This window comes from Tenrec ecaudatus, chromosome 9, assembly GCF_050624435.1.
Source record: "Tenrec ecaudatus isolate mTenEca1 chromosome 9, mTenEca1.hap1, whole genome shotgun sequence".
NCBI lineage: Eukaryota > Metazoa > Chordata > Mammalia > Afrosoricida > Tenrecidae > Tenrec > Tenrec ecaudatus.
The window spans coordinates 29,669,461-29,692,305 of record NC_134538.1 but is presented as its reverse complement, the minus strand read 5'-3'; the positions used below and the strand labels follow the sequence as shown (position 1 = coordinate 29,692,305).

The window sequence follows — 22,845 nt, the reverse complement described above, 5'->3', positions numbered from 1 at the left end:
TCAATTGTTAACACCCAATTTACAGAAGGCTATGGATGATAGTGGGAGTCCAAAATCCATTTATAGGGAGTCTACATAGATTAAACCTACATAGATTATGCCCTTCTGACCACAGTCAAGGGAAGTGAATGAATCTATTGATTATGGCAGATGGAATTAGGTTACAATGTGGTACCTGAACATTAGATCTTTCTCTTGACACACATTGGATTCACTCTAGTTTTCAGTATTTATTGTTTTTTTTTCTTATTGTTTTTTTCTGTGAGGTTTTTTCTTCTGCCACCCCCACCGATTTGCATGTTTGTATTGTTATTGATATTTTTAATAAGACTATCATTTAAATGATCATTTTCCAAGAACACCCATAAAGTCAGGAAGAGCAAAGGAAATGAAATACACTTTTTCTTGACATCTATATTGATAGCACGCCTACAGAGCAAATCTTTTTCTCAATGCTCTGGTTTACTTTAATATTATCATTGGTATTTTCTTTTCAAACATATAAAAAAATATATATTTGCTATTTTCATTATTGTTTGTCTGATTCTCCCAAACCCTGACCCCATGTATGTTTTCCAGTATATAAAGCAGAGGATGGGTGGATGTAGACACAATAATTGGTGTATGGTTAATCAGGGAAGAGGGGGGTGGGTGGAGGAGTTCGGAGGGAAATGAACAAATAATGAATATAGGAAGGAGGATGCTGCTCCAGAACTGACTGTGGTGATGGATATACAACACTTTAAAATATGAATGAATTATGTAAGTGTGTGATATGTAATATTTGAACACATTTGATCAAGAATGTATGAGGGGCTTCAAAGTTTCATGGGAAAAAAAAGGAATTAAAAGATAATGGCTTTTTCCACAAATATTTTTTAAAGGCCTGCTTTATAATTGACAAATAAGTATATACCCAGACACTCAGCATCATTTGGAGAAATAAAACTAAAACCATGAGATACTACAACAAACCTACTAAAATGACTGATATTTAAAAGATCATACTAATGTTGGTGAGGCTATAGAGTAATTGAGGCTTGCATAAATTACTGAAGGGAATACTTAATACTATAGGTTCGATTTCCTATAAAATTATATAGGAAGATATATATTATCATCTAATCCATAAAACTTAAATTCCTAGGCATTTTACTCAAAAAATGGAAAAGTTGCATCCTTACAAAGACACATCCATGTGCATCAATAGCTTTATTTACAATTGCCAGAAACTAGGATAAAGCCAACTAACCAATGTACTGAATAAATATCAAAATCGCAGTACAATTGTATAGAGAAATGCTTCTCAGCAATGCTAACTTTTCTTCTTTTTTTATCAAAAGGGTAAATGTTTAAAGTTTTCTTTTAGGTGATAGTAAGGCCCTTCAAAAAGAGTTCAGGAGCTCCTGTATGGTTCCCTGATGCTTAGAATTAAGCTATCCTATGCCTGCAGACCACATCCTCCATAAGTCTATACTTTGTGAACTACATTAGGAGACTTTTGGCACAAGGATCTTCATGGTTAGTTGACTCATGCATTTATTTGATTAATTTGAATATTTCTGGAAGTGTGGTATTATTTGGCCAAGAAGGATTGGGTTAATACTTTCAATTGGGTCACAGAGATAACTAAATGAATGAACAGCTCCTTCATTATCTTCATGAAGTGGAAGCCAAGATAACCAGAGTAGTAGGAACTCTTTCATATTTACACAATCCAATTTAAATTTCATCATCTTCCCTACACCTATCGTGCAACTGTCTGTAACATTAGAGCTGTCTTTAGTCCTAAAATCTGCAGCCTAAATAATTCTTATAGGCAGAGAAAGTGTTTCTTGTACATGCTATCCCCACCATATGTGCCATGACTACCAAGTCACAGGTAGTAGCTTACCTGTCTTCTGGGCTGTTGTCACATATACCGTATATATTCGTGTATAAGCTATTTTCCAGCATATTTTATGCAGTTCTTGGGGTAAAATTAGGTGCCTTGGCCGATATCCAGGTCGGCTTATTCACGAGTATATATGGTAAAAATTGGAGCAATGGTCTTAAGACATACTCCGCATATTTAAATATGGCTGAACTACAGCACTAGGATCTAACTACTGGTACAAGAAACATCATAGCCTAACTTCATACACATTAGAAAAAGCGTTAGAAACAAACCAAGGCCAGATAGCTGTGCTCCAATGTTCATTGCGGCACAGTTCACAATTGCAAGGTGTTGGAAACAACCCAAATATCCATCACCTGACAAGTGTATTCAAAAGCTGTGCTACATACATTCAATGGAGTACTACGCATCACTAAAAAGCAGTGATGAACGTATGAAGCACATGGCTGCCTGGAAAGAACTGGAGGAAATCATGTTAAGCGAAGTAAGCCAAGCACAAAAGGAAAAGTACAACATGAGTCCGCTGAAGTAAGCTTTAAAAAACATGCAAAAGGAGCATAAGGAAAAAGCTACTTACTGCATACAAACATTCCTGGGGTGAGAACCAGGTAGTATGGCAAGGACCAAACCAAATCCTGGGATAAATCTGGTAGCCAACTAAAATGGAGGTTGGAAAGGAAAAATATATATACAAAAGAAATGGGTAGCGGGGAGCACAGGGAACTAATCCACCCAAAGGGAGGGTAGAGTTCACATCTCAACAGGGAAGGAGGGACCAGACTGCAACCCAAGCTCCAAGCTGTGAATGTAACATGCCAGAGTGGGGTAGGGGACCAGTAGAAGAGGTCTGAGGGGGTGGGCCCCAATCCCAACTATTAAGTAGACACCTGTCCCTCCCCCCAGAAAAATTTATTTCAGAGGATGGCACTGAATCTGCAGTTCCAGGAGTGGGACTGTTTGATCGGAGCACATAGGAGCAGATAAAGGGGGAGGCGGAGAGTGGAGCACATCCTGGCCAACCAGGCCTTGAGGATGTTCCCGCACAGAGCAGCCAGTCCACAGAGAGGACCACATTGCTGGCCCCACTATGAGACATGACGCCCCACACTGACCCATAGCCCAACAGGGGACAGCACTGGAGACACAGTATGGGAATTGCATCCGATCTGATACCACCACACCAAGGTAAAACACTAAGGGGGTCCAACAGAACAGCAAGGGAACAGAGTAGCATGGTCCCCAGGGAATGCCAAAGGTGGACTTTAGGGCCAGGGCTTGGTGCTCCAACATACTGGACTGGAAAACATTCCTAAAGGCCAACAAACAGTCCTTAAACTAACTGCAAGCTTTTCTTTCTTGTGACTGGTTTGTTGTTTTGTTTTATATTGTTGCTAGATTTTGTTCTGTCTTGTTTTTGTGCATGTTATTATCTCTGCAGGTCTAAATAAGATGTGCTGGATGAACAATCTGGAGGAGAAAACAACGGGACCCACAGTTTCGGGGGGCCATGGGAGAGGGGGAGGTGGGGGGAAAGGTAGTGGTGCTAACAAACCCAGGGACGAGGAAACAACAAGTGATCCAAATCCGTGGTAGGGCAAAGATCAAGGGTAATGTAACTAAGAGGAATTGCTGAAACCCAAATGAAGACTGAGCATGATAGTGGAAATAAAGACTGAGCATGATAGTGGGACAAGAGGAAAGTCAAAGGAAATAGAGGAAAGAGATAAGAAGCAAAGGGCATTTATAGAGTTCTAGATAAAGACATACATATGTAAATATACTTATATATGAGGATGTGGAAATAAATCTATGTGCACATATTTATAGCTTTAGTATTAAGGTAGCATATGGACACTGGGCCTCCACACAAGTACTCCCTCAATGCAAGAACACTGTGTTCCATTAAACTGGCACTCTATGATGCTCACCTTCCTGACACAATTGCTAAAGACAAAGCGGGTAAATAAGCCAATGTGGTGAAGAAAGGTGATGGTGCTTGGCTATCAAAAGATATAGGCTCTGTGGTCTTAAAGGCTTGAAGGTAAACAAGCAGCCATCTAGCACAAAAGCAACAAATCCCACATGGAAGAAGCACACCAGCATGTGCGATCACGAGGTGTCGATGGAATCGAGTATCAGCTTCATCAGAACAAAAAAAGCATATCGTGAATGAGGGGGAGTGCACAGTGGGAAACCAAGACAGAGCTGTGGGCCACTGGACATCTCCTTAAGAAGGGTCTCAGGGAGGAAACAAACCAGTCAGGGAGTGAAGTAGCAATGATGAAACATACAACTTTCCTCTAGTTCCTAAATGCTTCCGCCCCACCATCATCATCCCAAATCTACCTTACAAATCTGGCTAAGCCAGAGGATGTACACTGGTACAGATAGGAACTGGAAACACAGGGAATCCAGGGCTGATTATCCCTTCAGACTGTTCTCACTGTAGTGAGAGTGGCAATACTGGGAGGGTGGAGTGAGAGTGGGAAGGAAAGGGGGAACCAGTTACAAGGTTCTACATATAACTTCCTCCCTAGGGGCTGGACAACAGAAGAGTGAGTGAAGGGAGACATCGGACAGTGCAAGATATCACAAATATAATAATTTATAAATTATTAAGGGTTCATGAGGGAGGTGGGGATTGGGAAGGGAGGGGGAAAAAGGAGGAACTGATGCCATGGGCTTAGGTGGAGAGCAAATGTCTTGAGAATGATTAGGGCAATGAATGTACAAATGTGCTTTATACAATTGTTGTATGTATGGATTGTGAGAAGAGTTGTATGAGATCCTAATAAAATGATTAAAAATAATATGTAATTATATATTGTGAAATATTTATTTCTAATTACAAATAAATGAAAAAGTGTTAGAAGCCCCTCAAAAGGCTATATATGCTATAAAGTATATGACATTCTAGAAAACAACATTGTAGAAACAGAAATTAGTGGTTGTTAGAGACTGAGGGGTAACAGATGACTATTATGGGCACAAGCGAATCTTTTCCCCCCTCTTCCTGCTTTAGAAAAAATTATTAATTGGGATTAATATACATATCAAATCATTCTACAGTTCAATTATGTCTACCACAATCAGTTTCCAGACATTCTTTTTCTTTATGACCCCTTGGCATCAACACCCCTTCACCCTGCCACCAATTTTGTTTCCCTACTCCCAAAATCCTTATTTCACTTACTGATTCTATAGGTTCATTAGTCCTAGTTTCCATACACCAAAAAATGAAAAAAACATACTGCAACTTCAAGAGGGTGAGCTCCAATGACAACACTCCTGGTAAACCCCTTTTTGTACAATCAAAAACCCAACCAAACAATATAACCTCAGAATACTTAAGATTTTTGATACCAGATCAGTTTCAGCATGTATCATAGGGGGAATCTGCTGTGGCAGTTACGTAAGCTCTTGTCAACTTGAGCGAAGGGGTGGAGTTCTAGCCAGTCAATCAGGTCATAACCAATGATGCCTCTGAGCCTGGACTTCTCCTGAGGAATCTGGGAACTTCTGTCTTCCTCCCTGGAGGTGTGACACACACTCGCTCTGCTTCACATTCCTGCTGACAAGTCATATGGAGCTATGCTGATGGCAGCTACAGCACTGGAGCTGGAGGAGCCATGTCACGTGGAGACCCATGCCAGCGCTGATATGCTTCCACCACTACTGGTTCCAAAAGACTTTCCACCCACTGGCCTGTGATCTTGCTGCATTCGGCATCATTGCATGTGTTGTGTGAGTCTGAAGAGGAATTTATGGACTGGTGTCAGCTAATATCGGATTTGTGGACTTGATGTGGAATAGGCTGGGATGTTTTCCTCAATATACAATTGCTCTTTGATATAAAGCTCTCTTACACACAAGTGTCTCGGCGTTTTTTTTTGCTTTCTATTCAACCTTGACTAACACAACTGCTAAAAGTTTTAACTGTTCAAGTCAGGCTTTGACCTTCTATAATATACTCAACAATTTAGTGATCAATTTCCTCCTATGCCTCAGTTGTGGATAGAGGGAGTAGAGTTCTACCAATGCATCTTGGGCTTCCACTGTGATCCATAACCTTCTGCCAACCAGATTCTCAGACTTTGGGCTCTGATACTAATCCTTTCCATCAACTTTGGATTCTATGCTTCACAATCCTTCGGTGACTGATGATGATATGCTTCTTCCATGTGGACTTTGTTGACATCTCACTTAGATGTCTGCTTGTTTGGAGCCAAGCGTTTTAGACTCCAGATGCTATTTTATCTTATAGTCCCAGCTCCAACTTTAGAACAATTAATTCTTACATCATGGCCCTGCTTGATACTCAGCTCCAAGAAGGGAACACGGAGGAGATTCTAGTTAAAATTCATAATTAGTCTAAGTATGACTTTATTTCCTATCTTTAGGCATATCCATAATTTAAATATATTATGTATTAACATATTTTGAATAAAGGAAAAACATATTTCAATCTTATAAATTCAAATTTGAGACAAAAATGTCAACTGTATCTTACCTGAAATAACTACTTTTAAAAATAATTAATTTCCTGTTATCAATTACCTATGTGCAGAGTCAAACATTCACAACATAGGCAGGAACAGATTCAAGCATGGGTTTTCTCTCCTTTCTATCTGCCTAGCAAAGGATAGAACTAGTAGCAATAAGAATAAAGTATATGGTTGTGATAGTTAGGTTTTTTGGTACCAATATAGCACATTTAAGAAGATATTGATGGAGTTTAGCCTGTCAATCAGGTCACAGATTAATGGTGCCTCCTTGTAGGTGTGGCCTTCTCATATGGAGGCTCCTGGGAACCAACCCCTCCCCACCTTGCTTTCACCTTCCTGCTGGTCAGCCACTCTGAGGCTTGCCAGAATCCTGCAGATAGATGTGCCCACTACAATACCTCACCCATTGGTCTATGATCTGCCTTCACTGTGCATCATTTGATGTGGTTGTGAGTCTGAAGAGGGACTTAAGGACTTCAGTTGGACTGGGCTAGGATGTTTTTTGATGCATAAATAACTACTTAATACAAAGCTTTTGTACATATGCGTAACTGCATTTGTTTCTCTAGTCAATGTGGACGAACACAATGGTCTACACTAAGTTTCCTAGTTCTTCCTACACATTTCCTAAGGAGAACATGTAATTATTAGCCATTTTTCTTTAATGAGGAGGGAGGAGAGTTATGGAGCCACTTAATTATGTCAAAAAAAAAGCCCTTGTGGCATCACAGGTTACATGTTGGGCAGCTAACCACATGGTCAGCAGTTCAAACCCACCAACAGCTCTCGAGGAGAAAGACGTGGCTTTCTAACTCCCCAAAAAGGTACAGTCTGGAAACGCACAGGGGCAGTTCTATAGGGCAAAATTTACTACATAACAGTGTTTGAGTTTGTTGAGTGATAGTTTATGTCAAGCATTAATAGAATCCATTAGCCTCAGTTTAAATATATAAAAATCAAATTTAAAAAAGACTGATCACTTACCCTAGTTCATAACTCAAGAAAAGGGCAGAACCAGGATTCAAATTCATGCAGTCTTAATCTGGACTAAGTTCTTATTTAAACCAAGTTAACTAATAACCTTTCTCTGCTCATTTGCAATTGTCACAGTAACAGCTTAGACTATGTTTTAAATCAATACATGTAATTTTAGATTTTTATGCATATAATGTAAGATAACCTGATTTAATTTGAAACATGAACATCTACATACAGTCTATGTATATGTGCTAAAAAAGTTGAAATAGCTTCCAATTTACATTAATATACTGAATACTTTATCTGATAAGACAAAACTTGAAAAGTAAATCGTGTAGTTTTGTTAAAAACAGCACGAGATTATATAAGTCAGTAATCACATTCACTTTTGACCTTAATAAAAAACTCAAACAAAGGGATATAGAAATGTTTTTCCCTTTTGTTCTGGTTTCCTGGCATCTGGCTCTCCTCTATTGTTTTAAAATGCTGCCAGTATCCTGAATTACTCAGATTATTTACTGCAACTTACCCTGTGAAGTGTCACTGTGTGCTGTTCCCATATAGCTGTTTCCTCCATTGCTGTATTCTGATAAAGGAAAAGAAAAACAAATCATTTAAAGACTTTCAATATCTTAATACCTTTAAAAGAGTAAGAAGAACCTCCAGCAAACATTTCTAATACACTAAAAAAAACTCCTATTATTAATTTTAGATATACTCTAGAAGGAGCTTAATAATTATGCAAGACTTTTGTTTGCCTTTGTGTTTATTATGAGAGGCAGGAAGCTACATACAGGAACTTCCTTTGTTTTAAACTTAATTTGGACAGATGTCTCTGCGTTCATTTCATGCCAGTTAAAATGTTATGGAATTTAATATTCAAGCTAATTCTTCAGCTTTACACTTAAAAATAAGTTGAGATGTTATTACTTTATAATACTTAATGGTATGTACGCATTTTTAAAATATAAAGCATTCCCTACTTTGTACAGAGAGAAAAAGTCAAGTATCTCTGAACTCAGTAATTACAAATATATATGTTAAGGGAAACCAAGACTATACGCTTAGTAGATTTAAACTCAGTAGTAAGCAAAATCAACAAATAATGATAAACTCTAGCCAATGGTAACTCTTTTACAGTTAACTAATACTGTTCCACTGGTTTCAGTTTTACTACAGAAACACCTTTAAGCCAATTTTTAAACTCTGAGAATAAAATTCTTTTTCTAGGATAATAATGACCACATAAGAAACAAACATAACCACCAACAACAAAAACAAAAACAAAACAGCAAAATTAAGCCCTAGGAATCACCACAAAATATGAGATAAGCAATAATGAATTTTAAATTGCTCTTAGAAGTTTAAAGTAATTCAGACACTCTGTTACTTTATGGAATTGGGCTAGCTATCAAAATAAAATGTAGGGAAAGGGGGGGGAGAATGCTGAGCATAAGACATTCTCAGAACATCATCAAGTACTCAATGTGCATGACTATTTCACAAGTAAGAACATACACAGGTACCATGGAATTATTTCTTCTTTCCCACGGTACATTAATTCAAGACTAATGTCAGTTTGGTAAACGATTCCCCATTAAAGAAATTCTGCATTCCTTCCTAAATTCAAAGCAACTAGATTGGGTTTCCTGCCAGATGAACAAGACAGAAGAGAAGATCTTTCTTTTTGTTCACCCTCAAAGGTAAGAACTGCCAATCTTACTAGAGTTTTGCTTTCATTTTCTAATCAAGTGCAGCAAAATTGTCCTTTAAGGAGAACATTGCTTATTAGCATAGTTATTTGATTTCCAGAAATAAAAACTGACTAGAATTTAGTGTATTTCAAAAGTATCTCCAATCATGTCAAACAATTTTAATTATTTTAAACCTTAAAGAGTCTGACCACAATGCTCAATGGTAAGTTTTTATTCTAAAAAAAATACAATCAAACAAGTCTCCATGATCAGAAAATGGTTGCAGACAAGATGACTCGGTAATATATCGATGTTAGTAGTCTCTAGCTATTATTAGTAGGTATCATTGAGTAAGCAACAAAACACTGTCCTGGTCATCCAAATAATTGCCTGAGCCCACGGTTGCAACCACTGTGTCAAACCATCCAGTCGAGGATTTCCTCTTTACCCTGACCCTCTACTGTGCCAAGCCTGATATCCTTTGCCAGGGTCTCTTCTGATAACACATCCAAAGTATGGGCAACTAAGTCTTGCTATCCTTGCTTCTAAGAGATTTGTTTGCTCGACTGGCAAGTCTGCTGTACTTTGAATATTATTCGCCAACACCATAATTCACATGAAATGAATTACTAGCACTGCCCAATTTTCACATGCATATGAGGTGAATGAAAATATCATGGCTTGGGTCAGGCACACCTTAGTGCTCAAAGTGACATCCTTGATCTTTACCACTTTAAAGAGGTCTTGTACAGCAGATTTGGCATGAGTACTGGAAGAAAGCTCATTAATAACCTAAGATGCAGATGAAAAAAAAATGTAGCCTTCAATAAGGATTGCAATCAATGTAGACAACCCAAATTCTCACAACTGGAACAACAGAAAACATTGAAAATGAAAAATGGAGAAAAGAACAATTAAGGACAAAGTAGGAGTCTCACCTTACTTTATGTTTATTCCTGATTTCATTTTTTTTGGACACACAAAACATTCACATAGGCAGCAATCAAACAATGTATTGCACTGGGCAATCTGCTGCACAAGACATATTAAAAGTGGTGGAGATGGCAATTTGAGGACTAAGATTTGCCTGATCAAAGCCAAGAAATCTTCTGTATGCATATCAAAGTGAGTAAGGCAGATTGAAGAATTGATACATTTTAATTATGTTGTTAGCAATGAATATTGCAAGTACTGTGGATTTCCAGAAGAACAAATCTAACTTGGAAGATGTAAAACCAGACTTTCTCTTCTAAGTGAAGATGGTGAGTTGGTCTTCCATATTTAGACACCTTATCAGGAGAAAGCAGTCTCTGGAAAAGGACATCATATTGGGTAAAGTAAAGGGTCAGTGAAAAATAAAATCCTCAACAAGATGGATGGCCATAAAGGCTACAACACAGGCTCTGAGGGTAGTGCAGGACCCAGGAGTTTTAATGGCACATTACAACCACCACTGCCCGCAAAAGATAAAAAAAAATACTTAAGACATAAACCTAAACAAAGGAACAAAGACTTGTGCAAAGAAAACTACAAAACATTACTATACGAAACACAAATGGAAGAATATACCAAATCTCAATATTACTCAAAGCAATCTCCACATATAATGCTATTCTGATCCAGATACCAGTATCTGGTATCTTTAAAGAGATGAAAAAACTAGCCAGCCACTATATATGAACAGGAAAGAGACCAAAGGTAAGCAACGCACCACTAAAGAACAAGAAAATAGGAAGCCTCACCCTTAAACCATTTCCTTACTTCAGTGTCTTCAAAACAGTTTCATACTGGTATAAAGACACATAGATCTACTGAAAATAACTGAGAGCCCAGAATTAAATCCATTCAACTATGAGGAGCTATTATTTGACAATGGGCTCAAACTCATTAAAAACAGCGAAAAGGTATTTTCTAACATATGGTGTTTAACAACTGGATCTCCATTTGTAGGAAAATGAAATAGAATCCATATCTCAATCCCCAAACAAACTCAAGATGATCACAGACCTAATGTAAAACCTAAAACTATAAAACCTAAGCCTGTGAAGATCACCAAAGAAAATATAAATACAATTTTAGAAGTCCTAAAACATACAATGAAGAGGAAGAAGTTGTTAATAGAGAAAAGAAAGTACTACTTTTTAAAATGGTAACCATTTTATTTAAAACGGGTAGTGCTAATTAAACCTCTTTATTCTGGGTGACTGGTGGCATTTGAAATACCAGTGACATAGCTCCTAGCATCCAAGCAACACATAGGTCACCGCAGTCGACAATCTGTGGACTGTCAGGTGGTGGGCAGACAAGCAGACAACCAAGTGCCAGCAGAGTCACCCAAAGTGAACAGATTTTAGGGGCGCTCCCAGACTAAGAACAGATAATGAAGAAGGGCTTAGCTCTGCATTTCAGAGGATGGAGCACATGAAAACTTTATGCACATCTTCAAAACACTGTCAGACACTAAAAGCATAATGAATGGAAAGCAGAACACTGTCAAGGAAGATGCCAGAGGACGGGCCTCTTGAGTTAAGAGGATACTTACAATGTGACTGGGGGAAAATTGATTTCTCAGAGTGAAGTCCACCATGGTGATATGAGTTAAAGACTGTAAGAGTGGCATCCTTGAAATCTTCATTGCCGGTTGGACCAGATACAGATAGGAACTAGAAACACAGAGAATCTAGGACAGATGATCCCTTCAGGACCAATGCTGAGAGTGGCGATAACGGAAGGGTGGAGTGGAAAGGGGGAACCAACACAAGGATCTACATATAACCTCCTCCCTGGGGGATGGACAACAGAAAAGTGGGTGAAGGGAGACGTTGGACAGTGTACGATATGACAAAGTAATAATAATTTATAAATTATCAAGGGTTCATGAGGGAGGGGGAACAAGGAAGGAGGGGAAAAATGAGGACCTGATAACAAGGGCTCAAGTAGAAAGCAAATGTTTTGAGAACAATGATGGCAACAAATGTACAAATGTGCTTGACACCATGGATGGATGTATGGATTGTGATCGGTTGAATGATCGCCCAATAAAAGGATTTTTTTTAAAAAGAAATCTTCATTTGCTGCTGAGGCATGACTGAAAGTAAGGAGAAACAATTGCAAAAAATGTGCTAATGAGAGGAACTTGGAATGTGCAATGTATGAATCTAGGAACATTGGAAGTGATCAAAATTGAAATGGAACCCATGAAGATCAATATCCTGTGCATTAGTGAGTTGAAATGGGCTGGTATTGGTAATTTTGAGTCAGAAAATTATATGATTTATTATGCCAGGAATAATCCAATCAATAGGAATGTTTTGGCTTCATTGTCAAAAAGGACATTGCAAAACCAACCCTGAGTTTCAATGCTGTCTATGATTGGACCCTATCTAACCACCTTCTAGAAATTATTTTTTTCCAAGGAAGAAAGGCTTGTAGTTAGTTCAAGGATCGTTTGTTGGCCTTTAGGAGTATTTTCCAGTCCAGTCTGTTGGGGGCACCACGCCCTGGCCCCAAAGTCCACTTTCAGCATTCCCTGGGGTTCTTGCCACTCCATTCCCTTGCTGTTCTGCTGCACTCCCCCAGTGCTTTGCCTTGGTGTGGTTGGATCAGGTCAGGTGCAATTCCCACACTGTGTCCCCGGTGCTGTCCCCTGGAGCGCCATTGGTCACTGAGGGGCATCATGTCTCATAGTGGGGCCAGCCATGTTGTCCTGTGGACTGGCTGCTCTACTCAGGAACATCATCCTCACGGTCTGGTGGGCCAGGCTGTGCTCCACTCTCTCCTCCTGCCCCTTCATCTGCTCCCGTGTGCTCTGATCAGATATGTCTGTCTCCCGGAGCTGCAGAATCAATATCGTCCTTTGAAACAAATTCTTCTCGGGGGAGGGGCAGGAATACACTACAAGTCTTATTCAGATTTAAGCACCAACCACAAAAGCTAGTGAAGAAGAAACTGAAGAATTGTATGAATGACTTCAGTTGAAATTTATCAAATATGCAATCAAGATGCATTGATAAGTACTGGCGATTAGAATTCAAAAGTTAGAAACAAAGAGGAAGCAGCAGTAGTGGAAAATGTGGACTTGTGGCTGAAACAAAGCTGGAGATCCCATGAAAGAATTATGCAAAATCAACAACTTGTTGGCAAACACCTTTTATCAACAACACAAATAGTGATTGACTACACACAGGAAGGTGTCTAGATCGAATACACAGAAATCAAATTAACTACATCTATGGGAAGAAAGGCTGGAGAAACTCATTATCAGCAGCTAAAACCAGGCCAGGGGCCAACTGTGGAACAGAACATCAATTAGTCACATGGAAGTTCAGGTTAAAGCTGACAAGTCAAAACACAAACGAGTCTATTACATGAATTCCGAGAACATCTCATGTGAAAATTTTACACATTGAATAGAAGACCTGTTGAGTGTGGGAGGACATGAAGAACTTAATTTAAGAAGAAAAAGGTCATTAAATAGAAAAAGGCTCTTAATTGCAGATAGCTAAAGATAATACAAAAAATGATGAAGTTAAAGAGTTGAATAGGAAATTTCATAGGGCAGCACCAAATAGTAAAATGAAATGTGCAAATATTATAATGAAATGTTCAAATTAGAAAACCAAAAGGGAAGAACATACTCAGTATATCTTAAACTGAAATAATTCAAGAAAAACTTTAATTCTCAAGTAACAATAATGAATGATTCTATAGGTAATTTATTGAATGGAGGAAGCATCAAAAAAAGATGGAAAGAATAAAGTCACTGTACCAAAAAGGACTAGTCAACATTCCACCATTTCAGGAGGTCGCATAGGAGCAAGAACCAATGGTGCCAAAGAAAGAAGGTCAAGTTGTATTGAAAGCATTAGCCATAAACAAAGTTCCAGGAATTGATGGAATAACAACTGATATGTTTCAACAAGCTGATGAAGCACAAGAAGCACTCAACTATGGCAGGAAATCTGGAAGAGAGTTACCAACTGATGGAAAGAGATCCATATTTGTACCCATCCCAGTACAAGACCTTTTTAGAATACTGAAGTGAGGTGCACCTGACCCAAAGCATGGTGTTTTGAATTGCCTCATATGCATGTGAAAGTTGGTCACTGAATAAAGATGACCGAAGAATTGATGCATTTGAATTGTGGTGTGGAAGACGAATATTGAAAGGATCATGGCCTGCTAAAATGGTAAGCCAATCTGTCTTGGAAGAAGGATGGCTAGAGTGCTCCTTAGAGGCAAGGATGCTGAGACTTCACCTTACATACTTTAGACATATTGTCAAAATAGACCAGTCTATCCTGGAAAAGGACACATGCTTGGTAAAGCAGAGGACAGCGAAATAGAGGAGGCCCTCAAGAAGATGGACTAACACAGTGGCTACAATTGGCACAAGCATATGAACAATTATGAAGATGGTACAGGAATGGGCAGTGTTCCATTCTGTTGTGCATAAGGTGCTATGGGTCGCAACCAATTCAATGGCACCTAACATAATAGCGCTAATTTTAAAATATCCATCTATGCCTATCTGTCTATTCACCAACAGAAAAAAAATTTATTTAAATAATAAGTTGCTTTGGGGTTAGAATCTTTCCTTTGCCCATGAGCATTGTAGGTACTATGGATGGGAGCACGGTGTACCAGGATGAAAAGCGAGCGGTATCAGGGCAGTAGCAGGGTTTAGGCCAGTGGATTAGGTCCTGGCAGGTTTTACATTGTAGTGCATTGGTTATACAAGGTCAGTAGTTTAAAACTACAAACCATTTTGCAGGAGAAAGATAAGGCAGTCTACTCCTTCCTGCAGAGTTACAGTCTTGGAAACCCACAGGGGCAGTTCTCTCCTCTCCTATAGGGTTGCTGTGAGTTGGAATCAACTTGATAACAGGAATTTTTTTTGAATACACATCATCAGTATACTATCAAATAACAACCATAAACTCACAAAAATCAGAAGACATATTAGATGTCTTCCTAATTATCAAACATTTATACATCAAAAGATTCCACCAATAGGAACTTAAGCTTGAAAAAAGAGAATAATTTTCTACAACTACCAGGATAAAAGCATTAAGAAAAAAAATCAGGTCCCCAGCAACCTTGGAAAACAACAACAGCTAAATACTCTAAAGTCCCCATACATTAGAGACAGTGGGAGCAGACAAAAAGAGAGGAGGAAATAGTAAATATAACCACAGGATGCTGAGTGCCATTCGAAGTCACCTGGTCTTTGTCTGGACACCAGCCAGTTCTTGAGGTAACTTTGCAGGGCTCCCAGTTAATTCGCTTGATTGCCTTGCCCAGCTCTTGACTAATTTACACACCAGTCTGTGAGGGGTGATTCCACACTTGGATGCTTCACATTATCTAGTCCACTAGCCTAGAGCCCATGAACTCCACCAGCACAAAGCCTATGGCCACTAGGTGCCCCACCACATAGCTATGATGCTCTTGGGTAGATAAAATATCCAAACTCAACAGCAACATTCTTAAAAAACAAAACTATCTATTATGTATATAATTAGTACTTTTTTCAAACAATAAATTGTTCTAATAAAAATTTTGTATTACTGTTACTCTATTCCCTTATTTTCTTTTCTCTATCTTCTTTCTAATTTCTCCATTTATTTGTTTTGTGTTTCTATTTTTTCTCTCCTGTACCACTTGATGGAGCTAAGTACCCCTATCTATTGTTATCTGTTTTTTGTGTGTGTGTGACCCAAATTTTCTATTTCCCCAACATCTTGATACAGAAAATTTTGGTTCACATACACAAAAACAAAACAAAAAAGCAGGCACACACAAGGGAACAGACAAATGATGACCTGATACGTTTAAAGGATGATGAAAGAATCTAAGAAAACAACAGGGAGAACAGAAAAAATAGCATTACTAGAAAAACAAGAGATACCCAAAAGATGAATACAAAAATAATTGAGTAATAGAATTGAAGAAATGAAAAGCAGAATTTGTGAGTTTGAAGACAAATCTTGACTATAATCTACAAGAGGAACGGATCAACAAAATGAGCAAAGGTGACTAAAGAAAGCCTAGGAATTATGAGGGATTCGATCAAGAGATACAACTTCCATTTCATTGGGACTCTTAAACAAGGGGAAAAAAAGTCACAGAAAAAGTAGTAAAGGAACTCATGGAAAAAAACTTTGCTAAGAGCATAAAAGGAAAAATTAACACTGCAGGAAGCTGAGAGAACCCTAAAAAGATAAGACTTCAAAAGAAAAACAGGGTAATATAGTCAAACCATTTTCAAGAACTAGGAGAGAATTCTGAGGACAGCGAAGGAGGGAAAAAAAAAAAAGAACAGTCACATACAATGGTAAACCAGTAAGAATAAGCTTGGATATTTCCAGCAGAAGACAGGCAGGCGAGAAGACAATAGTGTGACATATTGATAGTCTTGAAAGAAAACAAAACAAAAAACCTAAGAATTTTATATCCAATAAAATTATCCCTCCAATATGAGGAAGAAATGAGTATTTCTACATGAGGGAAACATTAAAGGAATTCATATAAACAAGACTGGCATTACAAAAACTACTGTGCAGGATGCTCTGGACAAAGAATCAACAGCAGCTATGCCTTGTTTTTTGGTGCATATTATTATCTCTACAGAACTATCTAGATAAGATAGGCTGGATGAACAGTCTGGAGAAAATAACAATGGGGACTGATGATTCCCGGGGGACATGGGAGAAGGGGAGGCAGGAGTAAGGAGGTGGTGTTGACCAACCCAGGGACAAGGAAGCAACAAGTGATCCAAAATTAGTGGCAAGGAGGGTGTGAGAGGCCTGGTAGGGAGGTATTTAACAAGGACAATGTAACCGAGAGAAATCCAAATGAAGGCTGAGCACGTTAGTGAGACAAGAGGAAAGTAAAAGGAAATAGAGGAAAGAACTAGGAGGCAAAGGGTATTTATAGAGATTTAAATACAGGCATGTACATATGTAAATATATTTATATAGGATGGTGGGAATAGATATATGTGCATATATTTATAGATTTAGTATTAAGGCAGCAAATGGACATTTGACCTCCACCACTCAATGACTTACTCAATGCAAGAACACTCTGTTCTATTAAATTGGCATTCCATGATGCACACCTTCCTGACAAGATTGCTGAAGACAAATGTGTGTATAAGCAAATGTGGTGAAGAAACCTGATGGTGCCCAGCTATCAAAAGATATAGCGTCTGGGTCCTAAAGCTTTGAAGATAAACAAGTGGCCATCTAGCTGAGAAGCATCAAAGCTCACATGTAAGAAGCACACCAGCCTGTGCGACCACGAGGTGTCGAGGGGATCACATATCAGGCATCAAAGAACAAAAAATCCTATCATTTTAAATAAAGGTGAGTGCAGAGTGGTAGCTGGAAAACCCCTTGCTGAAGGGTCATGGGGAGGAGATGAACCAGTCAGGGTGCAGGGTAGCAACGATAAAACATACAACTTTCTTCTAATTCTTAAATGCTTCCCCCCCCCCCCCATCATGATCCCAATTCTACATTACAAATCTGGCTAGACTAGAGGATGTACACTGGTACAGAAAAGAACGGGAAACACAGGGAATCCAGGACAGATGATCCCTTCAGGACCAGTGGTGAGAGTGGCGATGCCTAGAGGGTGGAGGGAAGGTGGGGTAGAAAGGGGGAACCAACTACAAGGATCTACATATAACCTCCTCCCTGGGGGGTGGAAAACAGAAAAGTGGGTGAAGGGAGACATCGGACAGTGTAAGACATGACAAAATAATAATTTATAAATTATCAAGGGTCCATGAGGGAGGGAGGGGAAAAGAATGAGGAGCTGATACCACGGGCTCATGTAGAAAGCAAATGTTTTGAGAATGATGATGGCAACAAATGTACAAATGTGCTTCACACAATGTATGCATTGTGGTAAGAATTGTACAAGCCCCCAATAAAATGATTAAAAAAAAGAAAACAACAGCAGCAAACCTGAAATCAACCTTCAAAACACTCCACAGAATAAATAACTTTTAAAAGTATCCAAAAAGCACAGATATATAGGAAGAACAAACCAATAAGCAACACACACACACAATCAAAATGCCATCAATAAACCAATAGATTAACAGTAAGACTAAATGTTAATGGAAAAATAAACATATCAGTCATGAGATAAAGAGTAGCAGACTGGATTAAAATAAACAAGACTCCTCAATATTCTGCGTACAAGAAACACATCTTAGATACAAAGACATAAAGAGACTTAAAATCATATACTCAGAAAAAATACATCAAAGGAATAGCAACCAAAAAAAGCAGTATTGACAATATTAATTCCCAATAAAACAATATTCAAGGTAACGTGTCATGAGAGACAAAGATTACTACATAATGATTAAAAGGACAATAGAACTAGAAGACATGCTCATAATAAATATATATATGCACACAATGACTATCTTTGAAAACATTAATCAAGCAAATATAAAAATAAAGAGGAATAGTAGGAAACATGTCAATACAATACTCTTGAAGGAAAGATTATTGGGAACTCAATAAAGACGTAGAAGAGCTAAACAATACAAGTAACCAATTATATTGGTTAATTAATAAACCTAGATATATACAGAGCACTCCAAACATCAGCAAAGTATATATCCTTTGTTATAGTGCTAGGACATTCATAAATGTTAGGTCACAAAGCAAGCTTTAGTAAATTTTAAAATAGCGATGTGACAATTCATTTTCCCAGATGATAGTGGTATAAAATTAAAAATCAACAATTGGAAGAACAAGGACAAAAAGCAAACACATGTAAAATGATCAAAACACTTTAAAAACTACTAGGTTATTGATGAAATAAGGAGTAACTTTAAAAAATTCTTTGGAACAAATGAGAAGGAAAACACAACATACCAAAATCATTAAGACACGGCAAAAGCAGTCTCACAGGACAATTTATAGCGATAAATATATTCCTATATACTCGAGTATAAGGTGACCTGAATATCAGCCAAGGCACATAATTTTACCATAAAAACTGAATTAAAAAATGTGCTGAAAAACTCAGCTTACACACGAGTATATACGGTACATGAAAAAGGAGTGTGGAACCCAAATCAACACTGTAGCCAGTATCATTAATGAACAAAACCCTTCAATCACCAGGAGGGAAATAACAAATCATAAAAATCAGATCAGGAAGAAATGAATCAGAAAATAGAGGACGGGGTTTTCTACTCACATAAATATTTACACCATTTCAAAAACTCAGAGGGATTGCCTAGTCGGAAAGGACACAATGGTAGTGAGCTTGGTAGGTTTTATATTTTACAACAATTTAACAACATATTAAATTCAGTTTAGGGAAACAAAATAATATTTTTGAAGATTAGTATATGTCATTGTGAGATTACAAAAGTATTACACTGTAAGTTGCATACATCTCCAAGAAGGTTCTATATGACAAATTTTCATTATCATATTTGTACAAAAGAAAAAACTCACTATAATATAAATAGTCTTAGCATTAGAAGTGTGCATCAATATGATTACCCTTTGGAAAGATTAAAAAGGATACACCTCAATGGCTTTCCCAAAAGCTGTTTCCTTACTCACTGCCATCAAGTCAATGCTGACTCACAGCGGGTTTCTGGGACTGTACCTGTTTACGAGAGTAGGGCTCCCAGTCTTACTCCCACTGAGCTACTGGTGGTTTTGACCTACAACCACTACACCACCAGGGCTCCTAAAAAAGTTATGAGAACTTGTTTTATCTGAAAGATAATCTAGGTACAAAAGGCAATAGAGAATAAAACACCGTACTGGACAGTTAGGCCCTTAACTGCTCAGTAAATCAATTTCCTTCATAATAGAAATCTAATCTTATGCCATACTGCAGGGGTTCTTTTTTCTTTTGAAAATCATTTTATTGGGGGCTCGTACAATTCTTATCACAGTCCATACATACAGTCACTGTGTCAAGCACATTTGTCCATTTGTTGCCATCATCATTCTCAACAAACTTTCTTTCTACTTGAGCCCTTGAGATGTATTCCTAATTTATATCAAGGAGTGTTGTCATTGCTCTTCACTCTGGTCAGCGGTTTCCTTCTGTGGCAATAGCAGCAAAATTGTATACACTGTTACTTTTATGATCAGGTAGTTCTTATGAAGAGTTTTTGATGGGCTGAGGGAAAGACAGATGTGGTATTGCAAAGCAGCAAAATTGTATACACTGTTTCATTTATGATCAGGTAGTCCTTACGAAGAGTTTTTGATGGGTTGAGTGATAGACAGATGTGTTATTGCAAAACTATGTTCATTGCAGTATCTTGGTGGTCAAGATACAAATAGTCATTGTATAATTTTCTTAAACTCTGCTCTATGTATGAGAATTATAATAAAATATTTGAGGGAGGGCTATGATTTTTTTAAAATAACTATGGTTTGTCACTCAGAAACTGAAGGTAAGTGGACATAAAACATTTCAGTACCATTAAATTCATAAAGTTTGTTTCTTCATCACTAAAAAAGAAAACAAAGTTCAATAATGACTAAGAGTTGGGATGCTTTAGAAAAGGGGAAGGCAACACTATCACTGAAGACAAAATGGGTGCATAAGCAAATGGGGAGCAGAAAGCTGATGGTGCCTGGCTACCAAAAGATACAGTGTCTAGGGTCTGAAAGGCTTGAAGATAAACAAGAGGCCATCTAGTTGAGAAGCAACAAAGCCCACATAGAAGAAGCACACCAGCCTATGTGATCATGAGGTGTTGATGGAATTTAGTTATCAGGTATCAAAAGCCCAGGACAAAAAATTGTTATCAATGTGAATGAGGGGGGAGTGTGGAGTGGAGACCCAAAGCCCATTTGTAGACAATTTGACATCCCCTTACAGAAGGGTCGCCTGGAGGAGATGAGTCAGTCAGGGTGCAGTGTAGCAACGATGAAACATACAACTTTCCTCTAGTTCTTTTTTTAAATATATATAGCATAAATAAATATTTAGGTATTTTGGAGTACTATGAATTTTGAACTTTCATTATTTTCATCCAGTATGATTTAATTTCAGTTTAAAGATATTGCTTTGAAATGCCTTATAAAGTAACATTGTTTTACTTAATTTTTTTAATAAATCACTTTATTGGGGCTCATACAACCCTTATCAGAATACATACATACATCAACTGAGTAAAGTACCGTATACATTCATTGCCATCATCATTCTAAATATTTGCCTTCCACTTGGGTTCCTGGAATCACCTCATTTTCCTTTCTCCTTCCCTCCCCGCTCCCCCCTCCCTTATGAACCCTTAATAATTTATAAATTATTATTTTATCATAACCGGGCACCATTAGCTTTCTTTACCACATTTGCTTATGCACCCATTTTGTCTTCAGTGATTATGTCGGGAAAGTGAGCATCATGGAATGCCAGGTTATTAGAACAAAGTGTTCTTGCATTGGGGGAGTACTTGAGTAGAGAGGCCCAATGTCCATCTGCTACCTTAATACCAAACATATATATATACTTCCCTATCATTTTATAAATATATTTACAGATGTACGTGTCTGTATTTAGACCTCAATAAATGTCCTTTGCGTCCTAAAAAAAAATATTATTATTTTATCTTATCTTACACTGCCCGGCGTCTCCCTTCACCCACTTTCCTATTGTCCATCCCCCAGAGGAGGTTAGATATAGATCCCCGAGATTGGCTCCCCCTTTCTACATCCCCTTCCCTCCCAGTATCGTCACTCTCACCGTTGGTCCTGTGGGGTTCAACTGTCCTAGATTCCCTGTGTTTCCAGATCCCAACTGCACCGCTGTACATCCTCTGGTCTAACCAGGTTTGCAAGATAGAATTGGGATCATGATAGTTGGAGGGGAGGAAACGTTTAAGAACTAGAGGAAGGTTTTGAGTTTCATTGCTGCTACACTGAGCCCTGAGTGACTCATCTCCTCCCCACTACCACTACCCCTCGGCAAGGGATGTCCAGTTTGTATGTCAGTGGCTTGTTAGCGTGTTGGTGTTGCCGCTGTTGACGCCATGTTCTTATGTGCCACTTTGGTGCTGTCAAAGCCATCTGCATTTTTATGCACATATTACTATATCTGCAGGTCCACCTAGATAAGATAGGCTGGACAAACAATGTGAGAAGAAAATAACAGGACCAATGGTCCTGGAGGGACATGAGAATGTGGGAGGTAGGGAAAGGGAGTAGGTATTGGCCAACCCAGGGACAAGGTAACGAATGATTCAAAACCAGTGGAGGGAGGGGTTGGGAAGACTGGTAGGGAGTGACCAAGGGCAAGGTAACTGAGAGGAATTACTGAAACCAGAATGAAGGCTGAACATGGTAGTGGGACAGGAGGAAAGGGTAAGGAAAGAGGAAAGGAGTAGGAGGCAAAGGGTATACATAGAAGCCTAAATACAGACATGTACCTATGTGAATATATTTATGATTATGGGGGAAATAGACCTAGGTGCATATATTTATAGGTTCAGTAGCAGGTGGACATTGGGCCTCCTCGCACACACTCCCTCAATACAATAGCACCCTGCTCAGCTAAACGGTCATTCCATGATACCCACCTTCCAACATGATCGCTGAAGACAGATGTGTGCATAAGCAAACGTGGTGAAGAAAGCTGATGGTGCCTGGCTATCAAAAAGATATAGCATCTGGGGTCTTAAAGGCAAACAAACGGCCACCTAGCTTGGAAGCAACAAAGCCCACAGAGAACACCTGTGTGAACACAAGGTGTTGAAGGGATCAGG

General features: G+C 38.4%; 1 protein-coding gene across 5 annotated transcripts in view; it reads right to left on the bottom strand.

Annotated features, from left to right (window-relative positions):
- The window catches only part of TJP1 (tight junction protein 1), a 430,437-nt gene that overhangs the window by 106,861 nt on the left and 300,731 nt on the right, over nt 1-22,845 (bottom strand). For all 5 annotated transcript variants that reach the window (XM_075557953.1, XM_075557954.1, XM_075557955.1 and 2 more), the window contains one exon: nt 7,910-7,966. In XM_075557953.1, coding sequence (XP_075414068.1) covers nt 7,910-7,966 — 57 coding nt within the window. The remainder of the gene's footprint in view (nt 1-7,909; nt 7,967-22,845) is intronic.